General features: G+C 43.1%; 1 protein-coding gene across 1 annotated transcript in view; it reads left to right on the top strand.

Moving 5' to 3' along the window:
• The first annotated feature begins 2,124 nt into the window (after nt 1–2,124).
• LOC117524512 (retinol dehydrogenase 7-like) overlaps nt 2,125–22,195 on the top strand; it is a 60,058-nt gene continuing 39,987 nt past the window's right edge. Inside the window, exons 1-2 of the mRNA XM_034186316.1 lie at nt 2,125–2,357; nt 10,791–11,103. Of these exons, the coding sequence (XP_034042207.1) occupies nt 10,794–11,103 (310 nt within the window). The 5' untranslated portion in view covers nt 2,125–2,357; nt 10,791–10,793. The remainder of the gene's footprint in view (nt 2,358–10,790; nt 11,104–22,195) is intronic.

Genomic DNA, 22,195 nt, shown 5'->3' with positions numbered 1-22,195 from the left:
TTTATTCACCAAGTATCCACAGAAGGCAAGAATTTGACATCGGTTTGAGCTGCACTCTCTCTGTATTAGCATGTATAAATGTACACTAAATACTGAATAATTCACAGTAATAAAATGTGCAAGAAAATAACATGTGCAATAAGAGAAAAAGAAAAGGATGTGTGAGACAGACAACAGACTGAAGTTAAACTGTACATGAGGTAGATGAATTAAAGAGTTTTTTTGGCAGGTTAAGTTGTTCATCGGTGTAATGGCGTGTGGAAAGAAACTGTTCCTGTGTCTGGTTGTTTTGACATACAGAGCTCCGTAATATCGATCAGAGGGGAGGAGTTTAAACAGTGTGTGTCCAGGGTGTGAGGGGTCTGCAGAGATGTTACCAGCTCTCTTCCTAGTCCTGGACCGGTATAAGTCCTGGGCAGAGGGCAGGATGGGTCCAATGATTTTTTTTTTTCTGCAGATCTGACAGTTCATTGAAGTTTGTGTCAGGGCAGAGGGAAACCAAAGAGATGGAGATGCACAGGACAGACTGGATGATGGATGTGTAGAAGATGATGAGCAACACGGATATTAGTTTGTCTATATATTCTTCCTCAGTACGGTGAGGTTCTGCAGGAGTGAGTGAGGGTGTCATTGCTGCCATGTTATTCAATTTTTACAATAATTTTCCAGCAGCTGGCAACTCTTTGTTGCCATGTACACTAACAAAGTAATAATAATAAAATTTAAAATGAGGCTTATTATAATTAACTGGTTTATTTAATGGAGAAAAAGAATAATTCGAGTTCACTGGTATGGGAATGCTAGTAACATTTCAGTTTAGATTTTCTTTTGATCCACAGATGAAGTACAAAAATTAGGGAGAAAAAAAAGGCAAACACTACATTAACAAATTTCTGACATATCATTAGCTAATCTGCAAAAGATTTAGATAAGTATTTACACATTTAGCCTACTATTTACAAACATAAAACTAAATATGTAACTAAATGTTGAGACAAATATGCACCTTAATAAAAGAGGTAATTGTTCCTTCCTGAAAGACAGATTAATATACCGTCTAATGACAGACATTTAGCATGTAAGGGCATGTTTATTCAAGTTTGCAATTCATGGAGTTTTTGTATAAGAGTTACAGTGTAGCTTGCGGTCTTTTGATGTCATTTTCAATTGCAATTTCAGGGGCACTTCTATACAAGAGCAATCAGAGATATCTGACATCCACCAATCTGGATCACCTCCAAACTTCAGTGGAGTCTTCCATGCCCTAATATCTATCAGTGGTGCAAATTTGGTGAGAATCCATGAAGTAGTTTTGACATAATGGTTCAAAACCTACATAAAGTGAAATCTTGATTCAGAATCCGGATCACCTGCAAAATTTAATGGAGTCTTCCATGCCCTAATATGTATCTGTGGTAAAAACTTCGTCAAAATCCGTGCAGTAGGTTTGATGTAATCTTGCTAGCAGACAGGCAGACGGATAAACACCAATGATTTTATTGCATTCTTGGCGGACGTAAATATTAAAAATAATAGCATTTTTTTAAATGGCTGTTTATGCAAAAAAGAAAAAAATTGGTGGGGGGGGGGCGTACTGAAGTCAGCGTAGAGCCGCCGCTGCCAACTAAAAACGTAGCAGCAGCAGTGATGCAGTTGACGACTTGATTTACAATTACAGGAAAGATAAAAATATGAATGGTTTGACGCCCCCCCCCGCCCAAAAAAAGAGTTTTCATCTTATTTGTATTTTGACTCTTGAGCTGTGACACTTGAAATTTCTCCTGTGGGTGTAAATAAAGTTCATCCCATCTTATCCTGTCATAATCGTAATTAAATTCACATTTATTTAAGAGCATAACTGTCTTGACCAGAAAGAGTTTAGCACTAGATATTTTTTTTCCAAGTTTTGCACCTTTTATGTGTACAGAACACACGCGTATGAAGGGAGTTGTAAGATGGCGACTCCGCGGCTCTATCTCGGTTCAGAAAGGACGGTCTTCGTTTCCTGTTTCTTTGCATCCTTCCGTCCCGTCTTTAGAAGGAGGGATTACGAGAAGGAAGGAAGGACTACGAGAAAAAAAAACAAAAAAAAAAAAAACGGTGAATGGTAATCTTTTGTTGTTGTAATCCAGCCCGCGCCCTCGGCAGTCTCCAGAGTCCATCAGATGGCTCGACTTCACTTTAGTTCTGTTGTCTGTACAAACATCCAGCGTTAGAAAAAAAAATATCCTGGGGGCAGGGCGGAGGACGTTAATGTGTAACTCGACCTTCACCACTTTCTCACATAGTCCTCCTCTTTCTGTAAAATCACCTCGGGAGTCAGACGCAGTCTGCCGTAGTAATCTCAAAAACCGCACGTAAGTAATAATTGTTTGCTTTGTTTTTGCTGTGACGTACGTGGCATTAAGGCTGCGTACCAAACTGGTGATTTACACTAACTTTTCGAACAGTTTAGGAATCACAGCTTGTGTTTGATCACATTATGTCATTCCCGAAAATGTGTCTGTCACTATTAATATTAAAAGTGGCATTTCCATCAGTTTTAACTCATGGCCACTAAAGAAATTATCATAAGCCAAAGTAAACTCAGAGAGCAAATTTTCTCGTCCTCCCACGCACGCGCTTGTTTCGGGGGGGGACGACAAAAAAAGAGGTTCCGCTGACTTGGCAGCAGAAACATCAACGTGTCTCTGAATTATTCATTTTATTTCATCTTCCAGAGCTCAGAATCAGATGTCAGTTGTACAATGGATGAAGAATATTCCTATTTTTCACTTCGTCAGTTAATGTTGATTATGATCAAAGATCTCTTTGATGAATAAGCTTTTCCTTAATTTGCTCATGTGGCAAAGCCTTTGGCCAAACATCGATGTAGGCTGATACAAATATTCTGTATCGGATACATCGGGGCATGATACATAAACAGACATGTAATAAGATATTTATCACCTATTACAACAAAAATAAAGAATAATCAGACACATGAATCATGTAGAATGAATAATGCAGGTAAATCATGTAAATTTTGGAATGTTCTTATGTCTCTCTATGAAGTCACGAGTGTCCTCTTCATTGATGTCTCACAACGTCAGTATGAGACTCAAGTTGTAAAATTCTACCTGCTAGGGAGGATAAAACTCTCTCACCTTGATCAGGCATCTTGGTTGAATGAAATGATCTGGACCCTGTATCAGGATCCTGCACTTGTCACCAGGGTAACACAAAATGGGTGTGTGTCATTGGTGGGGCAGAGAAACGGGTGTGTGTGTGTGTGTGTGTGTGTGTGTGTGTGTGTGTGTGTGTGTGTGTGTGTGTGTGTGTGTGTGTGTGTGTGTGTGTGTGAGATACAAAGCCTGGTATTTTCAAAGTCTTTTTTTGTATCGCCCTGATTTTATTGCCACAGTTTCCAGGGCAGTAAAATTGATAGGAAAAGTGTATGATTGATCAGCCTCTTTTTTTTTTGTATCTCATGAGGGCTGGTTTATGAGTATAGGGCAGATTTTTGTTGTAATATGTGATGAACCGTAATTTAAAATTGCTTGGGTGTATGAATGTCATGAGATGAAGATACTTTAAATAGACTGACACAATTTGTTAATGATAAACTATTGTAGGCTTTAATGGTACATACATGTGGGTTTATTAAAGGTATCCGTGAAAATATCATTGCAATGTAGAATATCAAGAAAAGAAACATGTATTGTCAAGACAGATTTATTGAATGATTAATGTTAATTTACAACAACAGTAAATATGTTTTTGTCGCCTCACCATCTCATTTACATCCTTCAAACTTTTTTTCAGTAAAATAGTTCTGGGGAGCATTAGCATGGCTAATACCGTTCAGCTTCTGGGGGGTTTTGCCCCCATACCTCCACCAGGGCCTTCTTGACCCTCCACCATTTTAAGCATTTTTCTTTATACCAGAATAGCTTTTATTCACCAAGTATCAATAGAATACAAGGAATTTGACTTTGATTTACTTACCTACCATCCCTGGTTCTCAAGACCAGGCACCTAAGTGGCTCTACTCTACTCTTTTCTACTCTCCTATTTTCCTTTTCCTTTTTAGATATACCTTTGTATACTGGCATAGTTCCACCTTAGAATTGGAATATAATATATAAGATATACCTTACTGAATTTTCATGAGGTAGATGAATTATTTTTTTACAGGTTAAATTGTTCATCAGTGTGATTACCTCCCACATGCCTGAAAGCTCCTCACCATGTCATATAGGTCCTTCAGACTTTTTAATTAAAACCCTTTGGCTTCTGTATTGGAATAGGCAGGGACACCGGTGATGGCAACAAAGTCAAATAAATTTGAATCAATCAGAGAAATAAATTGGCAGGAAACATGGCCTAGAATAAAATATTCTTAATTCTGTATGTTATTTTCACACTTGTGCGAATATTCTGCCTGTGATTTAAAGAATATTGCAGATTCTCTATCAATTTTGATGTTGTCACAAACGACAGAAATATGAGTGGTGAGCCAAGTGGCCAATTTCAATCAATCAACATTATCTATCTGTCTATACAGCAAGATGCGTCTGTGTGTATGTGGCTCGCATATCTCTCCGACTGTTTGTCAGATCGGTATCAACTTTCGGATATGGCTTGCACATGGTACGATGATATGCATCCTTTTGTATCAAAATTTTGGGGATTAATTTTCAAAACTTTTATTTTGAAGTCATCATTATTGACACCGCCACCTTTACAAAGATCGTCAATAAAGATGAGATGCCTATCTCTAACCCGTTCATCTGCGACATAAACATTTTATTTACTGTTGTTGTAAATTGCATTGCTCATTCTCAAGAATACAGAAGCCTATATTATACAAATAATGAATGTTTATGAGTTCAATGGTACGAATATTTCATGAGGTGAAAGCTGGAACATACCATTCAACGAGGCGAAGCTGAGTTGAACGATATGTTCCAGCTTTCACCGAATTAAATTTTCATTCCATTGAAAGAATGTAAAAACATTTATTATTTGTTTTATATAACGGCTAAAATAGATCGTTGTTATTTGATATTTTATTAATTTATAAACAACAGAAAAGGGACTTACATTTTGGTGTTTCACTGCTGCTAAAGTCCACATTTTAACATGTAGTCCAGTGATGTTGTGCACTGACTTCAGACTTCCATAAAAAAAAAAAAAAACTTTGTATAATTCCTCAGTCCATCCAAAAATCACATCAGCGTTTCATGTGAACAGCTCTTCATGCATCCAGACGGCTTACAGCAGAGTGGATTTTGTGTGTGTATGTTACAAGAATTAGCAGCGTCAGTTAGTTCAATCAAATCATCATGTCATTGTCCCCCACATGCGCACACACACACGCAACTGGGTCGGTCGACTGTGTACATCCTCAGTGCAGCGAAAAAAAAAAATCACGTCTGAAATGAGTCTAGGTTTTCATTCTTTCTTCCTGTTGACAGCCTCCAGACAGCACAGTGGATTTGTTTTGTGTCTGTGTGTGTGTATATGTCTTACAAGAATTAGCAGCGTCACTTAGCTCAATCAAATTATGTCTCGGGAGAGTCGTTGTCCCCCATGCACGAGCGCACACACGCAACCTGGTCGGCGCTTGTGCATGCGTGTACTACCAAAAAAGACTGTGTACATCCTCAGTGCAGCGAGAAAAAAAAATCACATCAGAACTTAGTCCAGCTTTTCATTCCAACTTCCTGCCAACAGCCTCCAGACAGCACAGCAGATTTGTTTCGTGTGTGCGCGCGTGTTGTGTGGGCACGCATGCATTTGTGTGCATGAGCACATGTGAAAGCACGTACATGCGCGATCACGTGTGCATAGAGTGCAATGGTACCAAACGTATGGAATCAAATTTGCACTCTAAATGCAATGCTACACAATTGGGATGAATTAATCCATGTCATGTGACATAGTGTAGCAGATAACTGAAACAATCCTTCACATGGTGATACAAGCACCAGATTTGGCATGAAGGTTCTTCATAAATCAGTGTTTGAGAAAAAAGTGCTGGCCATGTGAAAATCCAATATGACAGCCAGGTAGGGGTCAATGAAGAATGACACAGGGTCAAAATTTAAAAATGCTCCAATCATATTGAAAGCTATACCAAATTATGTGTCTGATCACAAAGATTCCAAAAAGGTATAGTTTGGACTATCTATGACTGAATGTTATGGCGTTATGGATTCTATGGCATATGACGTATGTTGGCATATGACGTATGTTACCCTGTAACGTGACAACTAAGCATGACACATGGTGCAAACTATTTCTTTTTAAACCCCTATTAACTCAACCAATAATTTGCATCACATTTTACAAAAATTGGAGCAGCTTTAACTTTTGACCCCTGTACAAACTGAAACTGAACTTTGTCACCATTTTTGCTGTTTTTACATCATAACTCCATAACATTCAATCATAGATAGTCCAAACTATACCTTTTTGGAATAGTTATGATCAGACAAATAATGTGTTATACTTTTCAATATAATTGGAGCATTTTTAAATTTTGACCCCTGTGTAATTCTTCATTGGCCCCTACCTGGCCACCATATTGGATTTTCAAGTGGCCAGCACGTTTTTCTCAAACACTGATTTATGAAGAACATTCATGCCAAATCTGATGCTTGTATGACCAAGTGAACAATTCTGTCCAAAAGTCATACTTATCTGCTCCACTAACATACAAAGCACTAATCAAATTACAAGGACCCACTCAGCTGTTATATAAAAAGTGAAATGTTTATCCACAATCTAGATCACCTCCAAAATGTAATGGAGTTTTCTGTGGCCTAATATGTATCTGTGGTGAAAATTTCGTCAAAATCCGTGCAGTAGTTTTAACATAGTCCTGTTAACAGAAGGACAGACAGACAAATAAATAAATGGTAAATGGACTTCATTTATATAGTGCTTTTCCATCTGCATCAGATGCTCAAAGCGCTTTACAATTATGCCTCACATTCACCCAATAGTGCTTTTCCATCTGCATCAGACATGGGGTAAACCGCGTTATAGCGAGGGACCACTGTATCTCCTGTTTAGAGATTTTTACATGAAATTGACACTTGACATGATAGTTTAAACTGAATAGAATACTACATAGTCAAGCCAAAAACATTTTTATATTCATCAGTTTCTTAATTAACTAAATATTAGCATAATAATAGTAAGGCTATATGTTATTTGGTAAGAATGTATATTGATTATCTAATGGAAGTAATGTACATTTTCAACAGAATTAATTACATACAGAGTGATATGCAAAGATCATTGAAAGCATGCCCTTCCACATGGCACATGTCTTCCACGCCACGTGTTTTGACTGAGCACGTCCATTTAGTTGGGGCCTTAAAAACCACCTTGGCATCATTCAGTTTCTTTCAAAATTTGTAAGTTATTAGTTGAAATGATAAAGAAAGATCCTATATACCTTTGTTTGAATCCTATATATGCAAAATAGGTTTGTTTGATCAAAGATGTGCCAGTTCTTCAACCCACTCAGCCATTAGGAAAGCCTTGACAGATTTGGAAAATTTGAAAACAAGGCTGTAGGTTGGGATTTCCCCTATGACATCACCAAAGGGTTTCCTGAAATTCCTATTTATAACATCACCAGACTCGTTTTTGTAAGCACATCTCCCCACGTGACCATTCAGCACTGCACGGTTATCAGAGGAGAAAACAAGCTACCGTGAATGCGAGGTTTGTCTCATACCTAATTTATGTTGTTTAAAAACGCGAAAGTACTTTTTATCCAATTAATCGTACTCAATAACTAAAATAATCGCTAACTGCAGCCCTAGAGTATTGGCATTTGCTCATAATGTGAACATGATGAAGAAACTGTAATTTCTACTTTCGACAGATGCCAAAGAACTTTTTATGATGTTGCAGCTTAATTACTCTCTGTGATGTGGCACAAATTATTCATGTTGACCTAATACAAAAACCATTTTAAATAGCTTATCTTTAAAACATGTTCATGTTGCCATTTGTGGAAAAGATTTAAAGCTCTCACATTTCTCACAGTTGAGAAATTTCTTATCATCCTCTCTTCTAAACAGTAGAACATCTGGGTTACCTTCTGCCACATACTGTATATCCAGTGTGTGAATGCAGCATAAGTTACAAACAGAATAGGCCTGCCCATCCTGTAAAAATGCTTCAAAAGTAGCCTCATTCCACTGGAAAACTGCAAACCTCGCAACACTGTATATCAAGTCTTAAGGGTGGAACAATACATTAGCTGTTGTGATAATCATATTGTGGGGCCTGTATCGAATCATATTGCTTTTTAAAATGTGTATCCTCATACCATGTAAAGTCAACAGCAATGCAATACTGCAGACATGGGGTGATTACATTAAAATTGTCATGATTACATTTAAAAAAAAAAAGTTCAGTTCTACAATTACAGTTGGAAAGATGGATTACAATTAAATTATGATTACTAATTACTAATGAAAGAATAAAGTAAATCTTTACATAAATATGTTTATTGACAGACATGCATCAACTTCTTGTTGTCTTTCCCAAACAGCCTTTCATGCAAACATGCATCCAGTGACACTGAACAGATGCCCCACTGAAGCAGAGGTAGCTGGAACTTGTAAATATCCTAATGCCAGAATAGATTTGAAAAAATTAAACGTTTAATTTTTTTCATGGATTTTTGGCGTAGAGCACTGGATGCAGAAAGGAAGAAGTTTTCACGCAATTTCAAGCAACATTACGGTACTTAACGTGACTGGATGACACACCCACACAATATCACGCTACCCTGTGCCAATTTATGATTCTTGCTGTGCTCCATTGTTGCCGAGCTATAAAACACGCAGGATTGTTGTCACACTTTTTAATACGGTAACTATACCGCTCAAAGAGCACATGTGAACTAAAAGAAAAAAAATGCTCATTACAGCCTGGCTGCAGCTCGTCCGCACTCAGCTATTCAAGTTCTCTCACAATTGTGTTAAATAAAGTCCATTAACTCCTGCTCACAGCCCAATCGCCAGCAAGATGTCCACATCCAGTATAACATCTCCACATCCACTCATGTACGGTTCACACGCTTGTGCATGATTACCGGCTGTAGCTCGGCCGTCACAGGAAGAATGATAAACTATAACAGAAATCAGATTGCACACCTGCAGCGCTGCACAGTAAAAATGATAAACCAGAAGAGAAATCAAATAAGATAAATCAGTAATAAAGTCTATTAACTCCTGGAAATAATGTATTCTGACTTTTTCCAGTTTATCAACTCCATCTGCGTGTCCAGGCGGTCTGCTCTCCAGTCTGCTGTCCCCCCTGCTGCGTGCAACTGACGCAGACATTCCTGCGTCATTAGACAGCATATGCAACTTGAAGCAGGCCCTTCATGTGAAGGGGGCTAACGAAATTCTGTTTGTACACATCTGCCGTTTGTCTTGGCTATTGATAAAACAATTTTAAAAAATGTTCCATCAGTTCATAGTCAAAGCAGTTATGGGGGATACTTGGAGGGGCATTTGTTGCATTCTTCTGGAACAGGTGTTAATGCTCATGAATGTCAGGTGTGGTTGTAAGTTAGAGGCTACATGCATTCCTATTAGGATGATAATAAGCGTTTGCAATTGGACTGCCATACAGTATTGTGTAACCAGTGAAATGTCACACAATCTCCTTGCATATTGTTGGTACTAATGGAAAGGAAATCTTCTGAACAAATTTGTTGTTGAACTATTTAAGAATCAGTTTTATTTCAGAGTAATCTTGACATTATTCTCACAATTACGATTTTTCCTCCAAAGATTACAGTTAAATTATGATTACAATGATCTATTTTTGTTAAAATTACATGAAAAATGTAATGATTATAATAGAGTATAATAACAGATTGTGATTACCCCATGTCTGCATTATGCATCGTAATATGCATCGAATTGTGATAAGTGTACCGTGATATGCGTCATATCATGGAATGAGTTTATCGTTCCACCCCAACAGGCTATATGTGCACAGACAGACAGTGTGTGCTTAGCTTGTACTGGGGTTAAACCATTGCTGCTGTTACACTTTGGATAAGGAAGGAAGGTATTGTCCGTCTAAATTAATCCACTGCCAAATAACTCAAGTTGTTAAAACTTTAAAAAAAAAAGAAAAAAAGATTTTACATGGGTGCAGCAGATCAATACAGGGATGCATCCCCTAATATAAGGAGCCTGGCAGCGTCCATGCCACTAACCCTGGCCTGTGCTATCACACAGCTCAAACCGTTTGACTGAGACATTACGACTCTTACACTTTATTTGCATAGGCATAACCGCTGGGTGTTAACCTGGTTATCCACTGTGTTCCAGATTACAAATAGTATTTGCCTACCAAATGCAGTGGGAGAGTGAAAACAGCCATTGACAATGAAAGCACACACTATGCAAAGCTGCTGTCTGTTGTCACCTCAACAGAAGACCTTTCCTTATAGTCACAAACAGCGAAATGTGCAACCCACAAAAAGTGCTGTCAAAAAACTGCCCGCACCTCTTCTTTCATATACCTGCCCAGTGCTATTTTACCCATACAGCCTGGTCTCTGGTGGCCTATCGACCACTTGGTTTATTTGACCACCCACAATTCTAGAACTGTAGAAAAATGATCAGATACCATTGAAACATATCTAATGATCATTTATATACTTTGAAGCCTGTTTGGCAGCTCCAGTAGGTGTGGATCAGTGTTGTAAAGATGTAGCACAAGTAGAATGTAACATATTGCAATGATTTCTTCTTCAGAAAATGTTCCTGTATATTCTGGGACTGGCTGCTCTTTGGTTTGTGTATCGCTGGTACAAAGAAATCCAGAGAGTGCCCAACAAGCAAGATAAATATGTCTTCATCACGGGCTGTGACACTGGCTTTGGTAATGTCTTGGCAAGACACTTGGACAAGTTGGGCTTCCATGTGATTGCAGGCTGCTACACTGAGAAAGGAGAGGATGAGCTCAAAAAGCTCTCCGACAGCATAAAAACACTTCACGTGGATGTCGCTGACTCTGCAAGTGTCAAAAAAGCAGCAGCTCTCATTAAGACTTTGGTCGGACACAAAGGTGAGTGGTTCTAAACCTCAGCAAGGAGGCACTTTCAGATTGTCTTGTGCCTTATTCTTATCCCAGTTCCATGTCAACTGATGGTCCAGTCCCAATACTCTCCCTTTGCCAGGTCACTTTTCCTATGAAAAGGCAAAGGGAGAGCATTGGGATTACACTGAAATGTCTTTGGGCTTTCACCTTTCAGTCTAGTCTTGCACCTCCTTCCAACTCAACCCTTTTTTCCCCTTCATGTCTTCCTTTACTCTGTCCATACACCTCAGCATCCCCCTATTGCTCTTCCCCCACTTTCATTCTCACCACTTTTTTTACCAACATACAGTATTCATTGTCTTTTTTCAACAAATGACCAAAAAGGACAGTAGGTCCTTTGTAACCAGAAAAGAGCTAAACATTCCTGCAATAAACACGCCCCTCTGAACATCTGTGTCAGCTTTTAAAACTGGCAGTGTGCCCACAAATTGTGTAGTAATTAAATATTAGTGATGTGTGCAAACAACCTCAGAGCAAGCCACTGGCGTCCTCAAAACTCAGGCAGCTGCGTGCTGCATCATGCAGAGTAGTCGGCCACATGGGCGAAATGTTGTAGCCCGGGGTGGGCAGTCATGTGCCATGAAGGGCCGAAACACTGCATGTTTTCCTTTCTAACAATCACTTCAGCAGGTGATTTCATTAAAGATCAGGTGTTTATGTTCAGGGGAGAAGCTCATCAGCAACTCACCTGTTGAGATGAGTGGTTGCAAGGAAAACCTGCACTGTCTCGTCCCTCATTGCCCACGCCTGTTGTAGCCGATACTCCTTCACAATGCAAGTGATACTCCTCATCCTTTCTGTCTTAGTAACCACTCGTTTGATACAAAGTCATTCCAGGAGTATCCAAGGATCCTCCGAAGAGACCTAGTGCCAAAGACATCCAGTCGTCGCCTTAGGTCACTGGTTCGCATCCAAGTCTCATAACAATACAGCAAGACAGGCAGCATTAGGATCCTAAAGACTTAGACCTTCATTCACCTGCATAGATATCAGCATCACAAAACACCTCTGTTTAGTGCCCTCATGACTCCACAAGCTCTTCCCACGCACCTCTTGATCTCAAAGGCCGAGGACCCAGAGACATGTATGTCACTGCTGTGATAAGTAAATGTCTAAGTAAAGTAAAGATAAGTAAAGTTCAGCTCTTTCACCACATACGATCCTAATGGCTAAATACAAGAAGTCATTAAAAGCCTGAATTTTAGTCTTGATCCAGGATCTCAAACCAAGATATTGTGAGACATTACGCAGCTTCTGAAGTGCTGCCATCAGAGTATCCATTCCACAAAGATCACAGCATCGTCTGCAAAGTCAAGGTCTGTAAACTTTTCCTCACCAACAAAAGTGCCCAAGTCTCCACTACACTACCCAACACCAAGTCCTTTCAAGCACTGAACCTTGCAGAAGCCAGAACACACCCCTGACAAATGCCAGCTTTCAATGGGGAAAAACTCAGAGTCTCTGCCTCCAGGCCGCACAGCACTTAAAGTATCTGTGTATAGGCTAGCTCTGATGTCTAGTAACTTCTTGGGAGCCCACAAATGTTCAGGATGTCCCAGAGAGCAGTCTGATCAACAGAATCAAATGCTTTGGGGAAAAAAAAATGACATACAGTGCATCCACAAAGTATACAGCGCTTCACTTTTTTCCACATTTTGTTGTTACAGCCTTATTCCAAAATGGAGTAAATTAATCCCCCCTTAAAAAAAAAAAATTCTAGTCACAACACCCCATAATGACAACATGAAAGAAGTTTGTTTTATTTTTGCAAATTTATCAAAAATAAAAAAGGAACCACATGAACATAAGTATTCACACACTTTGCTCAATGCTTTCTTGATGCACCTTTGGCAGCAATTACAGCCTCAAGACTTCACAAGCTTGGCGCATTTGTCCTTGGGCAGTTTTGCCCATTCCTCTTTGCAGCACCTCTCAAGCTCTATCAGGTTGGATGGGGAGCATCAGTGCACGGCCATTTTCAAACATCTTCAGAGATGTTCAATCAGATTCAGGTCTGAAGCCACTCCTTTGATATCTTGACTGTGTGCTTAGGGTCATTGTCCTGCTGAAGGCTGAACCGTCGCCTCAGTCTGAGGTAAAGAGCAGTCCGGAGCAGGTTTTCATCCAAAATGTCTCTGTACATTGCTGCATTATCTTTCCCTCAATCCTGACTAGTCTCCCAGTTCCTGCCACTGAAAAACATCCCCACAGCATGATGCTGCCACCACTATGCTTCACTGTAGGGATAGTGCCTAGTTTCCTCCAAACATGACGCCTAGCATTCACACCAAAGAGTTCAATGTTTGTCTCAGACCAGAGAGTTTTGTTTTTCATGGTCTGAGAGTCCTGCAAGTGCCTTTTAGCAAATTCCAGGTGGGCTGCCATGTGCCTTTTACTAAGGAGTAGCTTCCGTCTGGCCACTCTACCTTACAGGCCAGATTGGCGGAATGCTGCTGAACCTTCTTCTGGAAGGTTCTCTCTCCACAGAGGAATGCTGCCGCTCTGACAGAGTGACCATCGGGTTCTTGGTCACCTCCCTGACTCTTCTCCCCCGCTCGCTTAGTTTAGATGGGCAGCCAACTCCAGGAAGAGTACTGGGGGATCTGAACTTCTTCCATTTATGGATGATGGAGGACACCTGTGCTCATTGGGACCTTCAAAGCAGCAGAAGTGTTTCTGTACCTGTCAGAGTTGAACCTGCTGAAAGGAGTCAACCCAAATTTATCACAGAAAATGACTACACAGAAACACTGAATTTCTTTCCTGCACAGGAGAGAGTGGACGACGAGCCCTCACTCCGTCACTCACCAGTCAGCTCCACCCCCCGGCTTTTTATTGAAGCAAAAACAAATACAGGCAGATGCAGAAAAATTACACAAACACATCTTGGAGTTACACAGTCTGCACTCACATAGATATGACATTATTATTCTAAAAGACAAAACAGGACCAGCTTGAGCTGGTGTGAACAGGGTGCACCGTTCCTACTCAAGTATACATTACCGTATCCCAGAGCATATTGGTGTAATGGTTAACATCTACCTGGGGGGAATCAAACTTTGCTTTAAGGCAAAGGACTACATCACTCAGTGGCAGCACCTTGGACGAGGGATTGTCACAGGGTGCACAGTCTCTCCAGTCCTGTTTGGCATGGGCATGAACCTCATAATCAAGGCAGGGGAAAAGAAACCAGAGGCCCAATAATGGATTCTGGGATTCGCCCAGCAGCTAGCAGAGATTACATGGATGACCTTACAATCACTACATCTTCCCATGTCCAGGCTCGGTGGGTCTTAGTAAAGCTTGAAGAGCTGGCAACATGGGCCAAAATGACATTCAAGCCAAAGAAATCCAGGAGTTTGATAGTCAGAAAGGGGAAAATCACCTTCAAATACAATCTGGCTATTCAAGGGGAGACCATTCCTACCATCAAAGATAACCCTATCAAGTATCTTGGGAAATGGTATGATAAGTCATTAAAGGACCATAATAATGTCCATACCACTGAGAAGCAAGCACAGTTGTGGCTGGAGAAAAGAGATGCATGTGGACTACCAGGGAAATTTAAAGCATGGCTATATCAACGTGGCCTGCTCCCTAGACTGATGTGGTACCTACCTACCTATGACGCCCTACTAACTGCTGTAGAGGGGGTTGAGCGGAAGATCAACTCCCATCTGAGAAAGTGGTTAGGTATTTCACCTAGCTTTACATCAATGGGGCTGTACATCAGGTCAGGGCAATTGCAATTACCCCTTTCTTCCCTGGTAGAGGAGTTTCAAGTAGCCAAATGCAAAGTGGCCATGATTTACAAAGAATCCAGAGACAGCAAGGTCAGAGAAGCAGGAATAAAAACAAGGATAGGACGTAAGTGGGAGGCCTCTGCCTCTCTGGCCTTAGCGGAAGGAAATCTGATGCTCAAAGATATCATTGGAGCACCTTGCATTGGACAACAGGGTTTGGGAATGTCCCACTTTCAAACTTGGGGGAAAGCCAATCCAGCATAAAAAGAGTCATGATCCAGGCGGAAGTAAGGGACCTGGAAGAGGAGCGAAGGACAGCAAAAGCAGTTGAGCTTGGTTTCCAAGGCGCTTGGACGCGGTGGGATCTCCCCAAGCGGAAAGTGTCATGGAAGGAGCTCTGGAGGCTGGAGCCATACCGAATCTCCTTTATGTTGAGGTCCATTTATGACGCTTCCGTCCCCTGTCAACCTCCATAGGTGGGGGTTGAGACATGACCCACTATGTAAGCTTTGTGGGCAGAAAGGAACAATGGCTCACATTCTGTCAGGGTGTCGTACAGTTCTCACCCAGGGCAGGTATAGATGGCGCCACGACAAAGTGTTAACAGTCCTTGCTGACATTTTGGAGCAGGAGAAAACAAGAAAACGTCAATACAAGGGGAAGGCAGCCCCAGCTATAGCTGTTGTTAAGGAGGGGTCAAAGCTATCAGGGCCTAGTATGTCCAGCTCCAGCTTATTGCAGTCTGCCCAGGCATGGGAGCCTAGGGTAGACTTAAAGAAAAGACTTCAGTTTCCGGATTTTGTCCACACAACCTTGAGACCAGATGCAATCCTTTACTCTGTTACAGGAAAGAAAATCATCCTGGTGGTGCTTACTGTGAAATGGGAGGAGGGGTGTGAAGAGGCATATGAAAGGAAATCTGAACGTTATAGAGAGCTGGTGCAGGATTGCAGGGACAAAGGCTGGCAGACGTGGTTGTACCTTGTTGAGGTGGGATGCAGGGGATTCCCAGCCCAGTCAGTTTGGAAACTGTTGACAGCTGTTGGACTAAGAGGAGCAGAGAGGGGTAAGGCAGTGAGAAGACTCAGAGAGGCAGCAGAGAAAGCCTCCTGTTGGATTTGGAATAGGAGGGAGAAGTTGAGCTGGCAGCCAGGAGGGAGTGAGTAGTGGCTGGCCACCACTGCTGACCTGCCAACAGGAGAGTGTTATGGTTAAGGGTTGAAACACTTGATTATTGGTAACCATCTGATGACACAACCTCCTTGCTGAGAGCTCCGGTCATTGTAAGATGACTCGAAGAGTTGCATCTTTGTTATCGCTGTTATGTGCTTCGTCTTGTGGCCTGTTCTTAATGTTTCACACACACAGGTACGGAACAGGATTTCCTCGTGTTCTGTTCACAAGGAATTAGATGCATCTGCTTCTCTTATTTCAAGCTTGTAGTCCATCTACTTCTCATCCTGGCTTGTGTTGATAGGATTTTCCTCATTTTTAGCTGGTTTCTCGTCTGCTTCAGGACCCTGGATGGGCTTGGGTGTCTTGTCCAACTTTATCTTTGTTCTCTGATCACACTCTGGTCACCCTCTCTTGGGCTGTTGTCTTGACTGTATGGAGGGACAGATGTGCCTCCAGCCATTGCTGGACCTATATAGGCCGTCAGCCGACACCTTTATACATTGTCTCCTTCGTCCGTTTCAGTGTCTTTTAGATATCTTTGCCTTTAGCAGTGGGATAGATGCACCCAAGATGACCTCTCTGCAACTTTTACTGCAGTGGGGGTGGTTAGCAGCACTTTGAATGGACCTTCCCACTTTGGAGATGACCAGTTCTTTCTCTTAATGGCCTTTATCAGCACCCAATCGCCAACCTGGATCGGATTCTCAGCGTCCTGCACAGAAACAGGAGACTCTGGCAGCTTGTTAGAGTGTATAATATTCTTGTGGGACAACACTCGTCTCATATAATCAACTAATCCCTCACTTTCACTCTCAGGCCCCGTTATTACTTGTAAGTTTTGTAACCTGTAGAGCCTGCCGTACAGAATTTCAAATGGCGTAAGCCCAGTTTCTTAGCTGGGCGTTATATGAATGTATCTGTGTAGGCTCTCAGTTGTCCAGGTGGTTTCCATAGTAGAGAAGCTTGAATCTTTGACTGGACTGGGTTGCTTGACGCAAGGCGTTTCGCTTCAAATCGCAGAAGCTTCCTAAGCTAAAATTCTTGCTCCGGTAGTCTGACTTCTGTCTTGACTCTTGTAGAGAAGAATAAAACAGAAGCCACAAAAGCTGGAGTTTTAAACCTAACCAGTCCCCTCCTACCGAGAGGCCGACTGCTATAGGCTGGTGACTAAACAATAGCTCTAATTAGCACCTGTTGTGCTCTAGTAAGCACCCTCCTAATGACAGGGCAGCTGTCCCTCCTAATGATGGGACGGAAGCCTCTCCTGATGGCTCCCTTTACGATTCTCCTGATGACGTGAATGACTCATTACCATGAACAAAAGACTGAAACTGCTTTGACCTGAGTACCCCATTGTAAACAGGGGACAAAGCGTGTCTCAGACCCCCTCCCCGGTTAAGGCTGGGTTTCAACCGGTTCACATAGAATGCCTCTTTGACCCCTCTCTCAAACCATTTCTTCTCTCTGGCTAAGATTTTAACTTCCTTGTCCTCAAACGTGTGGTTAGTGTCTTTAAGGTGGAGATGAACTGCAGACTGAGGTCCATTTGCGCCCTCTCTGCGGTGCTGGTATAGCCTTTTGTGTAAAGGTTGCTTAGTCTCACCTATGTAGTATTCATTACAGTTTTCCTGACATCTGATAGAATACACTACATTGCTCTGTTTGTAACTAGGGATCCTGTCCTTAGGGTGAACTAATTTCTGTCTCAAGGTGTTAACCGGTTTAAAGTAAACTGGGATTTTGTGCTGTCTGAAGATCCTCTGTAGTTTTCCCCTACTCCTGCTAAATAAGGGAGAGACACTCTTCTTGTCTCCGTCTCCTGTCTATCTGGTCTCTGTTTTCTGGGACGTCTGCACTTTGTCCAGGGACCATTGTGGGTACCCACATATTGTGAGGGCTTTCCATACAAGTTGTTGTTCTTTAGCCCTTCCCTCTGCAGTTGTGGGCACCTGTAGGGCTCTGTGTTGAAGAGTCCTGATCACCCCGAGCTTGTGTTCAAGGGGGTGGTTTGAGCCAAAGAGCAGATATTGGTCAGTGTGAGTGGGTTTTCTGTAAACCCCTGTCTGGAGCTGCTGTTTCTCTCAATTGTAATATCACAGTCCAAGAAGGCTAAATGGTTGTTTCTGGCATCCTCACGTGTGAACTTGATATTGGAATCCACCGAGTTGATGTGTTCTGTATAGTCTTCAACCTCCTGTTGCTTGATTTTAACCCATGTGTCATCGACATATCTGAACCAGAGACTGGGAGAAATGCCTGTGAAAGACGTCAGGGTTGTCTTCTCCACTTGCTCCATGTACAGATCGGCCACAATGGGGGATACCGGAGATCCCATCGCACAACCATATGAATGTACAATTTCACCAAATCTAAACAATTTTTTCCCCTCACATTGGTTCAATTCAATGAAGTCCATGTGAATTGTTTGGAATGGGTATTTAGATGTTGGGAATTTCCCTCGTTTTGGCCTCTCATTTCCCTGCGGGTTGTGTTTTGCACAAATTAAGCATGCTCTGCAGTAGTTTTTTTTGCATATGCCTGAAACCCGAACATTAAAAAAAAAAAAAAGATGATTAACCAGTCCTACCATGACTCAAAACAGCAGCCCACTTAAAGACGCAGCGGGGCAGGACTGGTTTGCTCGAGGGTCAGGCATAAACGCCATCTTTATTTTGGTGCACATTGTGACACTTCCAGAGAGCCTTTTCTGATGCTAAAGCATTATTTTCCATGTCTAAGAATTTGCAAAGCTATGCTGTCAGTTGCAGAGAACAGAACCGTCAGTGCCCCTCGTGCTGCAGATTAGCAGTCTCATCGGCAAAGCGATTCAGTGGGTAACTTGGAAAGAAAAAAATCACACAAATATACATGTATATGAAAAATCAGGATAGAGACATCCATCCATCCATCCTCTTCCGCTTTATCCGGAGTCGGGTCGCGGGGGCAGCAGCTCAAGCAAAGCCGCCCAGACCTCCCAATCACCATACACCTCCTCCAGCTCCTCCGGGGGAACCCCAAGGCGTTCCCAAGCCAGCCGAGAGATGTAGTCCCTCCAGCGTGTCCTGGGTCTTCCCGGGGGCCTCCTCCCAATGGGACATGCCCGGAACACCTCTCTGGCGAGGCATCCAGGGGCATCTGGAAAAGATGCCCGAGCCACATCAACTGACCCTTTCGACGTGGAGGAGCAGCGGCTCGACTCCGAGCTCCTCACCCTATCTCTAAGGGAGTGCCCAGCCACCCTGTGGAGGAAACTCATCTCGGCCGCTTGTACTCGCGATCTCGTTCTTTCGGTCATGAGCCAAATCTCATGACCATAGGTGAGGTTCGGAACATAGATCGATCGGTAAATCGAGAGCTTTGCCCCCCTACTCAGCTCTCTTCACCACGACGGTCCAATACAGCGACCGCATCACTGCAGATGCTGCACCAATCCGTCTATTGATCTCACGCTCCATCCGTCCCTCACTCGTGAACAATACCCCGAGATACTTAAACTCCTCCACTTGAGGCAAAGACACTCCACCAACCTGAAGAGGGCAAAGCACCTTTTTCCGGTGAGAACCATGGCCTCAGATTTGGAGGTGCTGATTTTCATCCTGGACGCTTCACACTCGGCTGCAAACCACCCCAGTGCACGCTGAAGGTCCTGATTTGACAAAGCCAACAGAACCACATTGTCTGTAAACAGCAGAGACGAGATTCTGTGGTTCCCAAACCAGACCCCCTCTACACCCTGGCTGCGCCTAGAAATTCTGTCCATAAAAATAATGAACAGAACCGGTGATAAGGGCAGCCCTGGCGGAGGCCAGCTTGCACTGGAAACAGGTTTGACTTACTACCGGCAATGCGAACCAAGCTCCTGCTGCAGTCGTACAGGGACCAGATAGCGCTTAGCAAAGGACCCTGGACCCCGTACTCCCGGAGCACCCCCCACAGGGTGCCCCGAGGAACACGGTTGAATGTCTTCTACAGATCCACAAACACATGTGGACTGGTTGGGCGAACTCCCATGAACCCCCGAGCACCCGATGGAGCGTGTAGAGCTGGTCCAGTGTGCCGCGACCAGGATGAAAACCACACTGCTCCTCCTGAATCCGAGGTTCAACCATCGGTCGAATTCTCCTCTCCAGTACTCTGGAATAGACCTTACCGGGGAGGCTGAGGAGTGTGATCCCCCTATAGTTGGAACACACCCTCCGGTCCCCCTTCTTAAACAGAGGGACCACCACCCCGGTCTGTCAATCCAGAGGCACTGTCCCCGATCGCCACGCGATGTTGCAGAGGCGTGTCAACCAAGACAGTCCCACAACATCCAGAGACTTAAGGTACTCAGGACGGATTTCATCCACCCCAGGAGCCTTGCCACCGAGGAGATTTCTAACCACCTCGGTGACTTCGGCCTGGGTAACGGATGAGTCCGCCTCTGAGTCCCCAGTCTCTGCTTCCTCTTCGGAAGACGTGACGATGGGATTGAGGAGATCCTCGAAGTATTCCTTCGACCGCCCAACAACATCCCCAGTCAGGGTCAACAGCTCCCCACCTGCACCGTAACAGGCTGGTGGAGAGCTGCTTCCACCTCCTGAGGCGTCGGACAGTTTGCCAGAATCTCTTCGAGGCCGACTGATAGTCCTCCTCCGTGGCCCTCCCGAACTCCTCCCAGACCCGAGTTTTTGCCTCTGCGACTGCACGGGCTGCGGCACGCTTGGCCTGCCAGTGCCTGTCAGCTGCCTCCAGGGTCCCACCTACCAACAAAGATAAGTAGGACTCTTCAGCTTGACGGCATCCCTTCCTTCCGGTGTCCACCACCGGGTTCGGGGACTGCCGCCGCGACAGACACCAGAGACCTTGCGACCACAGCTACGAGCAGCCGCATCAACAATGGAGGTGGAGAACATGGTCTCCAACCTCCCCCGGGATCTGGGAGAAGCTCTCCCCGGAGGTGGGAGTTGAAGACCGCGTTGACAGAGGGTTCCGCCAGTCATTCCCCAGCAGACCCTCACGATACGTTTGGGCCTGCCAGGTCTGACCGGCTTCCTCCCCTCCCAGTGGATTCAACTCACCACCAGGTGGTGATCGATCGAGAGCTCTGCCCCTCTCTCACTCGAGTTCCGAGATACGTGGCCGAAGGTCAGATGATCCAACTACAAAGTCGATCATCGACCTCTGACTCAGGGTGTCCTGGTGCCACGTGCACTTATGGACACCCTTGTGCTCGAACATGGTGTTCGTGATGGACAACTGTGACTAGCACAGAAGTCCAACAACTGAACACCACTCGGGTTCAGATCAGGGAGGCCATGCTTTCCAATCACCCCCCTCCAGGTCTCACTGTCGCCGCCCACGTGGGTATAGAGACATTATAATTGGTAACATATTTGAAATTTCTAACAGTACCCTTCCCCAGATTTGTGCCTCGAGACCTGTCTTTCTCTGAGGTTTACAGACAATTCCTTTGACCTCATGCTTGGTTTGTGCTCTGACATGCACTGTCAACTGAGGACCCCAGGTGGACTGCACTTAATCTGTAGAAATATCTCAAGGATTATCAGTGGAACACAGGATGCACTGGAGATCAGTTTTGAGCTTCATTGCAAAGGCTGTGAAGACATATGACCATGTGATCTTAGTTTTTTTTTAATTTATTTATTGATAATAAATTTGCAAAATCTCATAAAAACTTTTTTCCACATTGTCATATTGGGTATTGTATGTAGAATTTTGAGGAAAAATTAATTGAAGCACTGAATACTTTCTGGATACACTGTAGGCTGCAAACAAGCACTGCCGATGCTCACACTTATGTTCTATGAGTAACCGCAGGGCTAAAATGTGGTCAACTGTTGACTTGTTGAGTGTGAAGCCAGACAGTTCCAATTGCCAAGCAGCAAGTAGTTGAAACTGAATCCTTTTGGGAATGACCCTTGCAAGCTCCTTTCCTGGCACAGAGAGCATTGTTATACCCCATAGTTGTTACAGTCCATACAATCACCCTTTCCTTTCCAGATTGGGACAGCAAGTCCTGTCCTTCAATCTGAAGAGATAACATCTGTCTCCCAGATTGGAAGAAAAAAATTTTGCAATTCCAGGAGAACAGCATCTCCACCCACCTGGAAGAGCTCAGCTCCAATGCTACAAATCCC

This window comes from Thalassophryne amazonica, chromosome 14 (assembly GCF_902500255.1).
Source record: "Thalassophryne amazonica chromosome 14, fThaAma1.1, whole genome shotgun sequence".
Lineage (NCBI taxonomy): Eukaryota > Metazoa > Chordata > Actinopteri > Batrachoidiformes > Batrachoididae > Thalassophryne > Thalassophryne amazonica.
The sequence above is the reverse complement of the archived record's forward strand: the minus strand, read 5'-3'. Positions and strand labels throughout refer to the sequence as shown.